At 49.4% G+C, this 16,194-nt stretch overlaps 2 protein-coding genes across 3 annotated transcripts in view; one reads left to right on the top strand and one right to left on the bottom strand.

Moving 5' to 3' along the window:
- Positions 1-445: 445 nt before the first annotated feature.
- CRNKL1 (crooked neck pre-mRNA splicing factor 1) lies at positions 446-11,979 on the bottom strand. Its single transcript, XM_071547586.1, has 14 exons — positions 11,880-11,979; positions 11,501-11,653; positions 8,990-9,081; positions 8,722-8,880; positions 8,206-8,372; positions 7,541-7,719; positions 6,732-6,902; positions 5,396-5,587; positions 4,565-4,624; positions 3,921-4,001; positions 2,138-2,377; positions 1,671-1,772; positions 880-1,128; positions 446-694 (listed from the first exon to the last, which is right to left on the bottom strand). Exons 1-14 carry the CDS (start codon positions 11,925-11,927, stop codon positions 527-529), a joined length of 2,061 nt encoding a protein of 686 aa, XP_071403687.1. The 5' UTR covers positions 11,928-11,979; the 3' UTR covers positions 446-526.
- Positions 11,980-12,021: 42 nt separating this feature from the next.
- The window catches only part of CFAP61 (cilia and flagella associated protein 61), a 93,612-nt gene continuing 89,439 nt past the window's right edge, over positions 12,022-16,194 (top strand). Inside the window, exons 1-3 of one of the 2 annotated variants that reach the window (XM_071547584.1) lie at positions 12,022-12,166; positions 14,439-14,586; positions 15,640-15,790. In XM_071547584.1, the coding sequence (XP_071403685.1) occupies positions 14,447-14,586; positions 15,640-15,790 (291 nt within the window). In that variant the 5' untranslated portion in view covers positions 12,022-12,166; positions 14,439-14,446. Of the gene's footprint in view, positions 12,171-14,438; positions 14,587-15,639; positions 15,791-16,194 lie in introns of both variants that reach the window. The other variant, XM_071547583.1, reaches the window with a different exon arrangement.

Raw genomic sequence — 16,194 nt, 5'->3', positions numbered from 1 at the left:
GCCTCACAGTGGGCGAGTGGAGGTGAGACAGGAGGGGCAGTGAGAGCCACAGACCAGCAGTGAGGGGACAGTGAGGTGTGAGGACACAAACAGGCACAGCTGCCCCCACCAGCAGGGCAGTTTTCATGGCCAACCCAGTTCTCAGGAAGAATAAACCTGGGACAAACCTGGGCAGAGAGGACTCACCAGACAGAGCAGAGCCTTGCACAGATGTGGCTGGTGCTGGCACTCCAGACAGGCACCCGCTCCCACAGACTGGGGACAGGAGGTCTTGTGCTAAAAGTGAGAACTGTCACCCCATTCTCAGGTCACTGGGAACACCTGCAGAGCCCTGCTCTGGTTCCAGGACCTCTCCTTTAACTGCTGGAAAACAACAAGACTGTCAAAGGCAATCAACTCCAATATGGCATTTGCTTTCCATGCAAAACCCATCTCGAGTCAGTAATAGGAAAACTCTCAAATACATTTATTTGTCACCAGTGAAAATACTGTACAATGCCCCAAGAAAGGGGTGGGGACAGACAAGTTAAGTCTGGCTTTCATCAATGTCCTTGTCAGGATCCATGGCTGCAGCTTCGCTCTCCTGCTGCTGCTTCTTCCAGAGCTTTGCCATAGCCAGGAGTTTGAGGTTAGGCTGATTGGCAGTATCTTCTGGGAAAATGTAATCATAGTATTCCTCCCAGCCAGCATCAGACTAGGGAAAAAAATACCACAAGAAGTTCAGTTTGCATGTTAATGTTGGCTATTAGAAGGCACTTCTAATAAGACAGAGAAATAAGAGAAAATTAACCCCCAAGTTTGTTAACCCACCTCCAGCAGCTCCATAAAGCACAAAGGCACCAAGGACTCACAGCCACTCCTGGCATCATTTCTCCTTACCCCATCCTCAGCCTGCAGTTTTCTCCTCTTCTTTATTTTCTCAGGCATAAGTTTGTCTATCCTCTCTTTGCTGGCGTCAGTCCCAAACTCCTCCTCGAAGCCCCGCCAGGACTCCAGCAGCATGACCCTCTCCTCCTTCTCCTCGCAGCTGCGCATGGCCTTGTTGGCCTCCTCGTAGACCTGCCGGCAGCGCTGCAGCCGCTGCTCCCGCCCCGCCGACAGCTCGAACTGCGCGAAGCTGATCCACACCTGCGGGCAGACAGCACCCCTCAGAGCCCTGCCCGGGAGCCCTCGGCTAAAGGGCAGCTTGGAAACATGGGGCAGCCAAAAAAATGAACCTCAACACAAATCTAAAGTGCTTTTCCATAAGCAGATGCCTAGAAAATCCCTGTTAGTTTCACAAGAGTGAGATCGGCCTCATTTCAGCAAGACAGAACATTCACATAAGCCACATGGATAAATTTCTTGTGGTTGTTTCAGGTCATCAGAAATCTCTGTGAATTTACTCAACAACAGCACCAAATGACACTGGAAAAATCACGACTATATTTTCCTTTCAAAGCTTTTACAACTAAAATCCCAAGGCTGCTCAGCAGGAAGAGGATTGTTTTGAAAAGCTTCTTTCATTTGAGATATACCTGCTGTTGTAAGGAATTCAGAAACTTCTTTCCCCCTTCACAGTCCAGGCATGGGCCTGACCTTGGGTTGATTTGAACCAAGGCAGCCCAGCCTTTCTCTGCCCCAGGGGCCACGCTCAGGACCAGCTCTGAGTGCTGGGTGCCCACACACACCTTGACGTGCTGTGTCCGCTGCAGCAACCGGCGGTAAAGGTTCCTGGTTTTCTCATACTCCTCTTGCTCAATCTCAAAATCAATGTAGGATTTCCAAAGAACCTGCAACAGAGAAGTCTCTTATGTTCGTTCAGAGAGCATGCTGAGATAAAGGTGTCAGAGAGAGGAGCACAGATAAACATGAAATTTCCGTGAGAAAAGCTGGAGATCAGAGCATTAACTGACAGCACAGGCTGGGGTTATGGCTGAGCAGCACCGAACCTCATGCACAGAACACATTCAGCTTCCCTCTCACGTTTCATCAGGGGTTTGTAGCCCTGCCAAGAAACAGGTGCAGAGCTAAGGAGTGCCAGGCTGAGCCGTGATGGTGGGTGGTTCTGCCTGAGCTGGGGGTATTTACACATTCACCAGCCACACTGTACCCAATCCCTGGGACCCGGCCCCGTGCTCAGCCCCTCCCTGCTCACCTCGGGCATGTCCAGCCGGGGCTGCCCGATGGCCAGCTCGTAGATCGCCCGCGCTCGGTCGATGTCCCCAAGGATGGTCTCCAGCTCAGCAAACTTGATCCAGGATGTGCAGTTTTCTGGTGCAAACTCCAGGAACTTTTCATAGAGCTTTCGGCAACGGTCAAATTCTCGCAGTTGTAACTCCAATTCAATGTAACCCTTGAACAGTTTGTTTTTGGGGCATTTACCTATGGACGTCCCCTGTTAAGCAAAAGAACCAAAGCCCCTTAATGATCCTGCAGGCAAATAAAACCTACTCTTGTTTCTAAACATTTCTTTACTGTCCAGTATTTGAACTACAACTCATTTTTTGCACAATTTGTTTCTTCCAGACTCTGTTCAGGGCCAGGGGAAATCCACCCAGTGACTGCAGAATGAATGTGTGTCCATAAACACCAAGAACTTGGGAAGCAGAAAATCTCCTCACCTGGTACACTTTCACATGGAGTGTGAGCTGGAACTCACCTTGGCTCAGCTGAACACTTGATCCTGCACCAACAGCTCAAGGGAGCACAGTACTAGCCTGTACCAGTCTGGCAGGTTAACAGTTTTTAAGTACCTTACAAAACAAAATATATCAAACCAAACTGTCTCCTGGCACACACTGCTCCTCCTCACACAGAAAATGGTTCCCCATTCCTGTCTGATGATTGACAGCAATGGCCAAGTAGAGAATAATGTCTTTAGAAAGGTTAAAAGTTCTCTTTCTGATATGTCTCAACCTCTGAAGAGAAGTGTCTGTCCTAAGCCAACCTGTGAGAAAGCAGTTTCTGGTTCTTAGTTTGGGAATGTTCTAGAACAAGTTAAGAATGGGCACCCCCAAGACAAGTTGTAGAGAACTTTACCTTGGAGTCACTTCTGTGCACAAGCATTAGTTATTAAGCAGTCTAAGCCCCTGTTCCCTCAGGCCAGTGTAAACGCAGTAACTGGAGATGAAACTCCCCTACTACAATTCTCCTGCACAATTTATTTATTTAACACATTTATTATCTTGGAACTCATTAAAAATGGAGGAAAGGACCAGTTGAGAGTATCACTCTGGTCACTGTTATGGTCCTCCAGCTCTGCAAATGCCATTGCTATTCAAAATATGCTCAGCTCTTCTCCACATGCCTTCCCTCACTTGCAGTGGAAACCCCATCAGTTTGCTCTTTAAAGCCAAACCACCTCAACTATTAACAACATTGGCTTTTTCTCAAAAGCCCTGAGCTTACTAAAAATCTGAACTGAGAAGAAAGGGAGATTCTTACTTCAAAAGGTCTTGCTGCCAAAACACACCCCATTGTCCCCTGACATGGTGACATTCACAGGGAACCTGCTCAGCAGCTCCTGAGCCTGCCCAAAATCCCTGCGATGGCTTCTGTCAGCAACCAGGGACTCACACACTCTGTTCAGCAGGGCCTAATTTCTGAGAGTCAAACCTCCTATTCATCTACAAAGCTTTTAAAAATGTAACACTGAAATGAATCAGCAGCAGTTAAAAACTTGCAATGGCACTAAGCTGATGGGGTGCTCTGCATTTAGAGAGTGCTTTGTCCTTTCTGCCCGTGGCTAATTCACACAGCAAGCTGCACTTCTTTTTAAATCAGACATGACAGTAAATGCTGGTCCCTACAGACTTCTCAGATGCTCTATTTAAGTGGATTAAACCAGCAATTTATAAAGGACAATTTAAGATCTCCTAATGCTGTTCCTGTGTTGCTGTTAGTTAGCAAAGCCAATTATGGCACTGACAAAAGCTTACCAAAGCCCTTCTGGCAAGGGGGAGGTTCTTCTGGCGTATCTCAAACTGTGCGTACAGCAGCCACATTTTGGCAAAGGTAAACTGGAAGAAAAAGAACAAAACCATATTTAGGCTGAAAACTCAGTAAAAAATACTGCATATATTCCTTAAAAAACCATAACACTCCATTTATACAAAAATATTGTTATTACTATATTTAACCTTATTTAATCTCAGTCTTATTCTGTTAAAAGGTTAAGAGTTCATTACCCAAAACCCAACCCCTCTAGGACAGAACAACATACTCCATTACTGCTGAAAGAAAAAAAGGCCACTATGAAAGGTGTTGACTCCACTACAGCAGAACATCAAATATCTTGAAGGGACTGCAAGTGACTGTGCTGAGGGCAGCTGGGAAGGACTCAGCCTGAGGAGGAAAACAAGTAAGCAAAGACTAAGTGGTCTGTCTTATTTTCTGGCTATATATAATTTAAATTCTTAGAGTCTATTTAGCAATTTCAAAATACTAGAGAAGCCTTTTTGTTTCACCTGTGTGGGGGAATCTGCCATCAGTGCTTGTCCTGCTGTTTCCTGCTCTGATGGGGAAGAAAACTAAAGGATATTATCTTGTTGATTTTCGCCTAGAACTACCCAAAGAACTGTACCTTTTTGTGGGGAAGGAGCTCAATGCACGCCTGGTACACCTGTCTGGTTCGCTCTGCATCCTGAAAGAGCAGACACCATTACTTTGTTTGCTGCTAAAATTAAACACCTTATTTACTGCTCAGGTTACACTGAGTTTTGAATCCTACAACGATTACAAAAGTGCAAAAGAGTATTTTTTAAGTCAAACTGATTAGAATAATGAATGCTTAAATACAAATGTATTTATTTATTTAGGATGGACAATTTAAATGTAGTAACTTCAAAGAATCAGTAAGACTCCCCTTTTGAAAACAAGATTCACTACTAAGAGGCAGATAATAAAACCAGGAGTGCCCCCACTCTAAGAGGGAAAAAAAATAAGCCTGTTTTCCTTTAGCAGACACTGAATAGGTGTTCTGCACTCAGAGTAGCTCTAACGTTGCATCACTGTAACAAGAAATACTTGCACAGCCTCAGAGGCTGTGCAACAGTGTAGGTGCTTTACAAATGTTTGGTTAAATACAGAACTATTTGACAAGTTTGGGCAACAGCCCAGCACAGACAGGTCAGATGGGGCGAGAAATACCCACTTCTGCTTTTATTATCAGTGTCTTCCTAGAAGATTTGAGATGAAACAAGCTTGGGGTTATTTTGTCCCTCTATGCATAGGAGGGAAAACTGAAAGGGGAAAAATTCCCGAGACTTAAATAGTAAATCATGTAGCTCCTTACACAAAACTAGTAAGACACAGCATATTTAGTTCTCAGTTTTTCTATTAAAATACCAGTAGCTGTTGAATACAAGGACAATACGTGTGAAGGAAAGAAAAACCCTGAGTTCTGAGTACTTGCCTTTGCCTCCAGCTCCTCGTACAAGGCGTAGTTGATCCAGAGGTAGATGTACCTCTTCCAGTGCCGCTTCTCCTGGATGGGGGGCACGTTGGCGATGGCTCTCTCGTACACCTCGCGCACGGTCTCGGCGTCGGCGTCGCTCTCCACCAGCCGCAGGTAATCAAACCAGGCGTCGTAATTGTGGGGGTTTGCCTGCCAGGGAAACAGGGCAGGGGCTTCAGTCACTGCAAGTAACACACCCTGCTCCTTTACTCAGTTTTTAGTCAGAATTTCTCCTTTAAAATACTGATTCAGGGGCCCTTCAAGTAAAAGGATTTTATTCCTTCTCCATAAAATCATAAGGTCTATACTAATTTTTAATTAGAACTGTACTTTGTTTTTTATATTACTTTTTGATTTTAGCTGGTACCTTAGTTGTCAGTGACCTTAACCATGCCTAGCTTTAAACAATGAGAAATGTAACCCTCTAAGCTGAACTTTCAGAAATATACCAAAGCCTTGTTTAGATTAGAGACTAAGCTGTAAGAAATCAGAAAACCTGTCTGGGCTGAGGGTTGAAGCTGTAACATTGTTTAGTTAGATGGAAACATAGAGCTGCAGAGATAAGAGCAGCCCATTAGAGCTGTTAAAAGTCACCCAAAATATCTTGCTTAACTTTGGGGAGGATTATCAGTTGTAACTAAGTATATAAACCTGGAAACACAGAAGTCTGGTTGAACATGTCTTTGGTGGAATTATTAGCACTGAATAAAAGAAAGAAATTTGTTCTATTGCACTGGAGTTGATTATTTATTAACTAAATGTATCTCTGGAACGTTAATGAACCACTGTCACTCTTGGGCTTTGGGGTTAAAGTGAGTTTGGGTTTATTTTGCCTACAAGCATTTCCTAAGCAAAGTATGAGAAGGGATGAGGAAATGATGAAGTGTTCAGTGAACAGCAGACAGGAGTGGCACATCAATTTCCTCACAAAAGGTAGTTATACACAGGTGAAGTGTCCTGTAATGGTTACCCCAGAGCTGAAGTACTAAGTTACAAGCTAAACTGCATTAGTGCTCTAAGGTATCTTCAAAGGGTATCAAGCTCTGAGTTCAATCAAAAACTTTGCTGGCACAATCTAGATTAGAAAGCAGAAACAAAAAAGTAGTGAATGCAAATATAATTCTCTTCCCTGTGGACAGAATTCTGCCTCCAAAATGAATATTCTTTTGGTATTTTCTTGGACTGACTACCAAGGGTAATGTAAAACTCATCAGCCTTCATTTCACCAGATGCTCTTGTGCCTTAAGCAGCAGCTGGATGTACCATGAGCCTGGAGGGTACCTGTCATACACACCTTCACCTCCTCTTCATACTGGAATCTCCTCTTGCTGACAATGATGTCTTCAATTCCCCTCCTGTCTCCGAACTTCTTCTCAAAGATGGTGTAGTTCTTGAAGAGATTCTGGGCATCCTGCTTTGGAATCCTATCCAAGGCATACTTGTAGATCACCCTTACTCTTTCAAACTGAAAATATTAAATATCATTTGATAATATTTCCAAGGCAGTTTCAGTCCTCCCCCACAATTTCTTAATGAGATTTGGCAATATTTAATAGCACAAAGAATCATGGAATATCTCTGTGACTGTTTAGAAGAACAGGAAATAATGCAGACCTCTGTGAAGAGTGAAGTTTGGGCGGGGGGGGCAAATCTGTAAATGTCAGCCCCCATCATCTCTTGTTCATTTACAGGTTTAGAGTATTTTTGAGATGTGGTTTACTGTTCACACAACAGTTTCAATTTCTCATCAGTCTGGGAACTAACAGAGGTTGTCTGTGGAAACACATGCAGGCCAGTTCAGCTTTTTTACCATGCAGGCCTACAAGCTCTCAGAACTTCACAAAACTGAGGATACTGTTTGATCTGATGCTGCTGGTCTCAGGCTTGGCAGATTTGATGCCCACCTTGCTTAGAACACACTTTCCTGATGTCACCAAAAGACAACCAGAGGTAAGCAAAAAGCTGTCTCCTTAACTCAGACTAACAGTGTATCAGAAGGTGCTGAAAAACCACAAGCACTGCAGTGAATGTTGAACAGCTTTGGGGTTTGACATTGAAGGAGATATCTTGGTGTTACTGTGATGCATTATCAGAAGATCTTACTTCTTTCTGGTTCTCCTCAAACTTGGCGAAAGCCACGTACAGGTGCTCGTCCATGTGCTCCTCCCCAAAGAACTCCACAGCCCTCTCGTAGACCTTCCTGGCGTGGGCGAAGTAGCTGTGCTTCTCCTCGAAGCGCGCGTACTTGATCCAGTTCTTCACGTCGGGGTGCACGATCACGAGTGGGGCTGCGTTAAAGAACCAGTCTGCCTGAACCACAGCTCTGCAGCCCTGCCCTCCCCAGCAACCACAGGGGCAGAGACTACACCAACCCACTCCCAAGGAGGGCTTGTGCAAAGAACTGCAGCTGGGAAGAGGACACAACTGCTCTATGCGTGGAAAGGATCTCGGCCTTCTCTTAAAAAGGCATAAAAATCAGATAAAGGGCAGGGAGAAAATTGAGGAGAAATCCGAAACAAATGGTGACTGCAAAAAAGCTGGATGCATGACTGCAGTTAAATGTGGACTGCTGTGGCATGACTTCCATGGAATCTGATGGCTTTCCCTACACATTTAACACCTCCTGCTGGCTCTCAGTGTGGTGGCTTATTCTCAGCACACCCCAGTGCAAACAAGCACAGGGATATTGCTGGATAGGGAATATTGAAGGAAAAGGAAGAATGCAGGCCTGAACTCGAGCAGGTGTCCCCAGGCACTGAAAAGGATATATCTCTCATAAATGCTCCGTGCCCTGTCCACCTCCTTGTATCTCAGCTCAAAGTTGATGTAGGAATGCCAGGCTTGCTCCTCTGGTTGCCACTCCATCCAACGCTCAAACACCTGACGTGACCCAGCAACGTTCCCCAACATCTCTTCCATGTAGGTGTACTTGTACCTTGGGAAAGGAGATCAAGTTTCTACAACTGCATAGTGAACACATCAAGGATTTTAGGAGTGCTTTGTTAGAGTACCACTGAGATTTCTTCACCTCTTTCCCCCTGCCATACACCCCAGAAGTGCCTGGACACACAGTTGTGACTGGCAGCATGAAGGCACATGGACATCCTTCTCTTGCCACTTCAAAAACATAAAACCTCTACAAAACTTCAGCCTTCCTGTTTTATTTCAGACTAGCCTGAAGACTTGGATAAATAGGAAACAGGCACTTTGGCACAATCCCAGAACAGACTAACAACGTGCAGCCTCTGCAGGCAGAGGAGCTGCTGCACCCTGTGCCAACGTACCAGAACTGGTTCACCCTGGGCAGGGTGGTGATGGCGCGGTCCCAGATGTTCCGGGCGTGGTTCACCTGCCGGTTCTTCATCTCCATCTCGGCATATTTGAGCCATAGTGTCACGTTCCTGTAGTCCACGTCCAGGGCACGCTCGTAGATGGAACGGGCTCTGGAAAACACAGGTGCACTGCAGGTAAACTGTGTCTCCAAGGCTTTGATGTCTGCCAATGTGTGTCTGAAAGGCTTGTAAGAGGGGCCTGCAGCTGCACCCCCATTACCTCTGGATTTCCTTCAGGCTTTCCTCCCATTGCGCGTACTTGATCCAGTTACTGATAACAGTCCTGTTCTTCCTTATGTTATCTTCAAAGGTCTGAGGAGAGAATTATATCTGTAAGTCAGGAATCCTTCTGCAGACAAGTGCTACAAATGGATTATGGGGTATTATCATAGCAATGAATGCCCAATGTTTTACAGCTACACAGATAGGTAACAAATCATACCTAATGCAACACTAAAAATTGCTTGGCAAAGAAGCCAGAGATGTAGAACAGGATTAAACTTAAGTTCCTGCAACCAGATAACTGAAATATTGGAGTAATAGCTGGCAGCACTAAAATCTCACTTATTTTTAATGTCTTGCTTAGTGTTTCAACAGCAACCCCACCTTGACAGCTGGAATGTGGTCACTGCAGACAAGTATGAATGTATCTGGATGCAGCAGCATGAGCTGAGTCACTCTGACATGTATGTACCACTGTGCTAACTTTTTCTGCAAAGCAAGATGCCTTGTTCCCGCTCCCTGGATTCAACATGCTGGTGTGCAGTGTGCCAGGCAGGGGTCAGAGTGGGGGCTCCTCCAGCCTGGTGTGTGGCTGTGGCATATGTGGCACATCACGGTCTCACAGGGGCCATGCCACTCGTGAGCCACCACACTCATAGCAGAGGTGAAAAAGGTAACATCAAACGTTGCTTTTGCAGGGCTGTGGTGCTGATCTGCCTCCAGGTGCTCTGCATGGGCCTGAGGGAGGAACAGCAGCACAGCAAGGCCTGACACCCTCACAAGTCCTGGTAAGGAGGGAGTGAACACCCTTGGGGTGAGGAGCTGGGACACTGTGCTGTGCCACAGTCATCCCCAGTGCTGGGCAGAGCTGGGACACTGTGCTGTGCCACAACTATTGATGATTTAGATGAGGGGATTGAGTCCATCATCACCAAATTTGCTGCAGACACCAAGTTGGGAGGGAGTGTCGACCTGCTGGAAGGCAGGAGGGCTCTGCAGAGGAATCTGGACAGGCTGGAGGGATGGGCTGATTCCAATGGGATGAGGTTCAACAAGGCCAAGTGCAGGTCCTGCCCTTTGGCCACCCCAACCCCCTGCAGCGCTCCAGGCTGGGCACAGAGTGGCTGGAGAGCAGCCAGGCAGAGGGACCTGGGGGGACTGAGGGACAGGAAGCTCAACAGGAGCCACCAGTGTGCCCAGGTGGCCAAGAAGGCCAATGGGATCTTGGCCTGGATCCAAAGTAGCGTGGCCAGCAGGCCCAGGGCAGTGACCCTTCCCCTGGACTCTGCCTTGGGGAGGCCACACCTTGAGTGTTGTGTTCAGTTCTGGGCCCCTCAGTTGAGGCAAGAGACTGAGGGGCTGGAGCGGGGCCAGAGAAGAGCAACGAGGCTGGAGAAGGGACTGGAGCACAAGAGCTGTGGGGAGAGGCTGAGGGAGCTGGGGGTGTTCAGCCTGGAGAAGAGGAGGCTCAGAGGTGACCTCAGCACTGTCTGGAACTGCCTGAAGGGAAGTTCTGGCCAGGTGGGGGTTGGTCTCTTCTCCCAGGCACTCAGCAATAGGACAAGGGGGCACGATGGGCTCAAGCTCTGCCAGGGGAAACTGAAGTTGGAGATGAGAAAAAAATTCTTTGCAGAGAGAGTGCTCAGGGATTGGAATGGGCTGCCCAGAGAGGGGGTGGATTCCCCATCCCTGGAGGTTTTTCAGCTGAGCTTGGCCGTGGCACTGAGTGCCATGATCTGGGAAAGGGACTGGAGTTGGACCAAGGGTTGGACTTGATGATCTCAGAGGTCTTTTCCAACCCAGTCCATTCTATCATTCTATGATTCTAACTGTCCCCAGTGCTGGGCAGTGCAGGAGCCTCAGGGAAGGACAGCCTGACTTCATGTACTCAGCACCTCAACATTTTCATCACTCAGCAACTATTCCAAGTTCAGGATATGTTTTACTGATTCTGGATGGGCATTATCAAAGGGAAAAGCTGAACAAAAACAACAGGTAAGTTTGCACAAGCAAAGCAATTCTTCTAAGGGAAGAAGGTGAAACTACACCTGACATCTCACACACCAAATGGTGAAGGCTCAGGCAGCAAACCTAACCACAATCATGTAGCAAGTGTGCTCCAAAGTGTGCTAAGTGACACTGTAATTACACAGAACAGAAATACCTTTTGCAAACACTTGGGGTCTTTTTTAAAGTGGAAACCCAGCACTTCTGTCCCTGAGGCTGCCTGGCAATGCCTGTAACCCCTCATGAGATGGCCCTTTAGTGTCCCAAACACAGGGAAGGTGTCTGTGACCAAATCCCGTGCTAAACAAATTTTGTACAAAACTAACATCAAACAGATTTAGTACAGATTTTGTACAAAACTAACATCAAACAGAGTTCTTAATTTGTACTTGCCTGGACAGTCCACAGGGAATACAGACAACATCTTGTTTAGGTTACAAATAACAGAATGTTAGTGTTTTACGTAAAGGTCAAGATGAAGTTTGGTTTTTTTTTACCCTACCTTCCTTTTCCGCAGTTTATAGTCATTTAGCTCTTCAACATCTGTGATCTTTTGCTGCGGCGGCGGTGGAAGAAGCTCGAGCTCCCTTTCCTTGGCCTCCCTCAGGAGCTGCTCCGCTGTGATCTGAACCTCGGCGGGCGCTTTATTTTTCACCTGCAAGGTAAGTGGAAGGAAGGCTCGGTTCGCATTTCCTGAGGCGGAATCGCCAACTTCTCTGTGAGGAACTCCCGAGACCCTCCCGGCCCCGGTGCGGGGGTCCCACCGCGCCGGGGCCGGGAGGGTCGCGGGGGTTCCTCAGAGGACTCTCAGGGCGGCCGTGGGGGTTCAGGGGTCCCTCAGGGCGGAGTTTGGGGTCCCTCGGGGGTCCCTCAGGTCCCACCTTGGCCACTTTGGGGATCCGCTGCTTCCCGGCCGCCGTAGACGCCATCTTGCCGCCGCGCCTTGGCCGCGCCCCGTTACGTCACCCCCACGCAGCGCGCGCGCCGAGCGTCGTTGCCCCGGCAACGGCGGCGCGTCCCGAATGGCGGCACCGGCACCTGAGGCCGGCCGGCCCTGAGCCCGTCCGTTCTTTCCTTCTCCGCCGCCCGTGGGTCTGGCCGTGGGTCCGCGCCCTCCGTGGGTCCGCACTCTCCTCCACCACCCGTGGGTCTGCCCGTGGGTCCGGCCGTAGGTCCGCTCTCTCTTCTTCTGCCTCCCGCGGGTCCGTCCGTGGGTCTGCTCCCTCCTCCTCCGCCACCTGTGGGTCCGCCCGTGGGTCCGCGCTCTCCTCCGCCGCCTGTGGGTCTGTCCGTGGGTCTGTCTGTGGGTCCGCGCCCTCCTCCACCTCCCGTGGGTCTGGCAGTAAGTCCGCGCCCTCCTCCTCCGCACTCCGTGGGTCCGCTCCCTCTTCCGCTACTCGTGGGGCCCCCCGTGGGTCCGCGCCTTCCTCCACCACTCGTGGGTCTGGCCGTGGGTCCGTACCCTCCTCCTCCTCCGCCCGTGGGTCCGCGCCCTCCTCCGCCACCTGTGGGTCTGCCCGTGGGTCTGGCCGTCGGTCCGCGCCCTCCTCCGCCGCCACCCGTGGGGGCGCCCGTGGGTCAGCACCCTCCTCCGCCACCCGTGGGTCCGTTCCCTCCTCCTCCTCCGCCCGTAGTCCGCGCCCTCCGTGGGTCCGCGCCCTCCTCTTCCCCTCGTGGGTCCGCCCGTGGGTCCGCTCCCTGCTCCGCCGCCCCCCTGTGAGTCCGCTCCCTGTCCCCGCGCCCCCGTGCCCGCTCCGCTCCGCTCCGGGGCCGGGCCGGGGGTCGCGCGCCGTGCCCGTGCCCCGCAGGGCGCCCCCTGGCGGCGCGGCGGGCGGGGGTCGGTCCCGCGTGCGCGGGGGGGTCTCGCGCCTGAGGGGAGAGTCCCTCGCGCCCCTCCCTCCTGAGGGGGGTCCCTCCCGCCCCTCTGTTCTGAGGGGTCTCGCCCGAGAGGGTCCCGCTGCCAAAGGGGGTCTCGCGCCTGAGGGGAGAGTCCCTCGCGCCCCTCTCTCCTGAGGGGGGTCCCTCCCGCCCGGGGGGCCCTTTCTGCCCTGGGGAGTCTCGCGCCTGAGGGGAGTCCCTTCCGCCCCTCTGTCCTGAGGAGTCCCGCATGCTCGGGAGGGGGTCTCGCGCCTGAGGGGAGTCTTTCCCGCCGCTCCCTCCCCTCTTGCCCCAGCGGTCCCGCCGGGCCGGGCCGGGTCCGCTCAGCGGCCGGAGCCGGCAGGTGTCGGGGGCGGGCCCGCTCCGTGCCGGGTCCGGCGCCGCCCCTCGCGGTCCCGGGTGTCCCGCAGGGCCCTCCCGGGTGTCCCGCGGCAGGGGCAGCGCGGGGTGAGCGCGGGGTTCTCGGTGCCGCTGCAGCTCCTGCAGGGACAGCGCCTTCAATGCCGAAAACGGAGCGCTTGGTCTGTAAGTGCTGCTTTCTGTCGCTCAGGGCTGCGGGAGTGTTTAGGGGAGCTCGTGGTAAAGGGTGTTATTTTTTTCAATGCGTTAAGTTTAATATGGAAACTTGGCAAACTGTTTTCCTGACCTGAGATAATCTGAGTGCTGGATTTGAGTTCATTAACAGCAGTTTTAAAACAATCGTATTTATTTTTGTGTGGACTTGGCACCATATCTGCAAGGGATGTTTTGCCTCGAGTTGCTCCCCGAACCAATTTGCAAACGTATATTGGAGTGGTTGAGACCTGTGCTGACACTTAAACGTCTTGTTTGTCTGTAAGAGATGTGGTAGTGCATGTGACTTTCTCTGTACTTACAAGGTACGAAACTGAGCCTTTCTTTTGTTACTCCGTTTCGGGTGGGGTCTGTGGTGCCTGGTAATGGGGCGTCACGCCGGGGTTTGCAGCCACTGTTAGAAGTGGCTGTTGCGTTTGGCACCCTGGTGAAAATGCTCTGCTGGTCTCGGTGTGTTGCTGATTTTAACTTTTTGGGAGTTATAAGTGCTATATTTTACACGTATATTTTAGAAACTGCAGAAAGCTATTGTTTGGTCACTTTATTTCATATGCCTAACTGTTAATTGTGTCGCGTTAAGCAGACACAGCTGAAAGGTGTTAGAACTGAGGGGATGTCTCAGGTGGTTTGAATGCCTGGTGCCCACTCACAGGTGGTTTGAGTATCTGCTGCCCCTGTGTGTACTGAAGGTGCTGGGCAGATCAATAAATCTCTTATGCCTGGCACCTGTGAATGTGGAATCACAAAAACCATTTTTGTTCTGGGTAGGAAAGCCATAGAACTTTCGGTTCCTTTGGAAATTTAATGGCTGCTGTTGACTCTAAAAGAAATTTGAGGAGCAGTTTTAGGCAATAGACACTTATCTCACACGAAGCTGCTGAAATTGCCCCACTTAAGAGTTTTTATAAGGACCCATCTGAAGAGCCTCTGCTCAGTGCATTGCAGTGGGATCCCCAGAGCAGCAGTGTTGGTGTTTGCTCTTGTTGCAGCCTCTAAGATGGTCCCAACTCCCTCAAGGAGGAACCCAGGAGGGCTCAGTGTCCGAAGAACAGAACGACAGGATGTTCCAGACATTGTCAGCCTCTTCAGCCCTTGTACAGAAGGTGTCTTTGGAAGAGTTGATGTCACCTTCCTATTGTAAGTAATGGTATTTTAGGACTTTATATTACCTTTCTTGAAGGAAACTTCAGGCAATTAAGTTGCATTTAAAATGGCAGAAAACATTCTGAATCTTTTACATCATGTGGCATCATGACTTCTTCTGCTATTCCTGAAAAGGGAAAGAGTCTGCTTCCCTCTGTCACACACATGGCTGGGCAATCCTGGGTCACTGGTGCCAGCACGGTGGACAAGATGTAACTGTACTGGTCTTTATAAAACTTCAGAGGAAATACTGGTGACTAACTCCTGGGGAAACCTCAGATTCCAGGGTCTGCTGCCTGCTCCATCTCCCAGACTGCTCTTGCCTGTTGGGGAGGAACAGTAGCAGAGGAATTTTAACTGCATGGCCACGACCCTTCTGATTTCTGTTCCTGTGTCTGTCAAACAATTTCCTTCTCTTCCATTTCCCCCTTAACCAATGGGTTATTTTTGCTCCTCTGTGCTCTGCTGTGGGGGGCAGCCTCTGCCTGCCATGGCATGTTTGGGTGTGCCTCCTTTCCTGCCCCAGATGCCCCGTGCTCTGTGGGGTGTGGTGTCTGTCTCTTGGTTGTTGCACAGCAGTGTCCTCAGAGGAGAGGGGGCTGTACTGGTCTTCTCTTGCCACACCTCCATCCCTGGAGGGCTTCTTGAACCTTGTGCACCTCCTCTTCCTGTGCAGGGCAGAGCAGCACACAGCCTGGGGAAATTCATGGGTCACTTCAGGCTTTTCCTGCTTAATGACACAAATCTTGGGGAACAGCTCTTGGGGGAACAAATAAATGTGTGAAAAAACATACAGGGAAGAGGGAGCATTTAAGTCTTGCATCTCAAACTCATAATGATTGAAGATCTGAAAGAACGTGTTAAGTGTTGTCAGAGCACTCTGGAACTGAAACAGTAATGTCAAATTAACACGTGGATGATGAAGTTTTGAGGGCTGATTCTGGGAACCCTTTTGAACACGGCTAATTTTACTGTTCACAGTTCACAGTTGGTTGCTTTTCCATGTAAAGTTTCTTCAACTTCTTCAAAATTAATTTGTTTTCATAGAGAAAAATCAAACCTTGCTTTTACACTCTGCAATGAGAAGAATGAGGTTGTAGCCCATGCTGCCTTTCTGGACTATCCAAACTGGAATATCACTGATCAGGCTGAGTGGGAACCATTCCTGCATAAAAACTACCCTAACCATAAGTGCACTGTAAGTAAATGGTGTGGGGTTTAGTTGAGCTTTAATTTAAGGCTCAGTTATGAAAAATACTCCTGGGCATTGAGGATCTGTTTTAGGTAGACCTGTGTCATTTAGGCTGCAGAAGGTGCTGATCCAATTCCTTCTGAAGTCGTTGTGCTGCTGTGGGTGTGTGGGTGCTGCAGGGAGTTGGGCTGGTGCTGGTGTGGAGGCTGCTGCTCCCTGCTCTGTTGGCAGCTCTCACAGGCCCCTCGGACAGGGTTATGGGTTGTCTGGTTACCTGCACTGTTCAGAAACAACCACAGTCCCAGTGAGTTTATTGGTCACTCCAGCCATGACACTTTGGCTCAATATTAAACTATTGAGAAGGCTTTGGATTCTCCCACTTAAAGTATTTTTGTAGGAATATTTTCTCT

The sequence above is a fragment of the Pithys albifrons genome, chromosome 2 (assembly GCF_047495875.1).
Source record: "Pithys albifrons albifrons isolate INPA30051 chromosome 2, PitAlb_v1, whole genome shotgun sequence".
Classification (NCBI taxonomy): Eukaryota; Metazoa; Chordata; class Aves; order Passeriformes; family Thamnophilidae; genus Pithys; species Pithys albifrons.
Note: the sequence above shows the minus strand (reverse complement) of the source record. Positions and strands in the feature narration are given on the sequence as shown.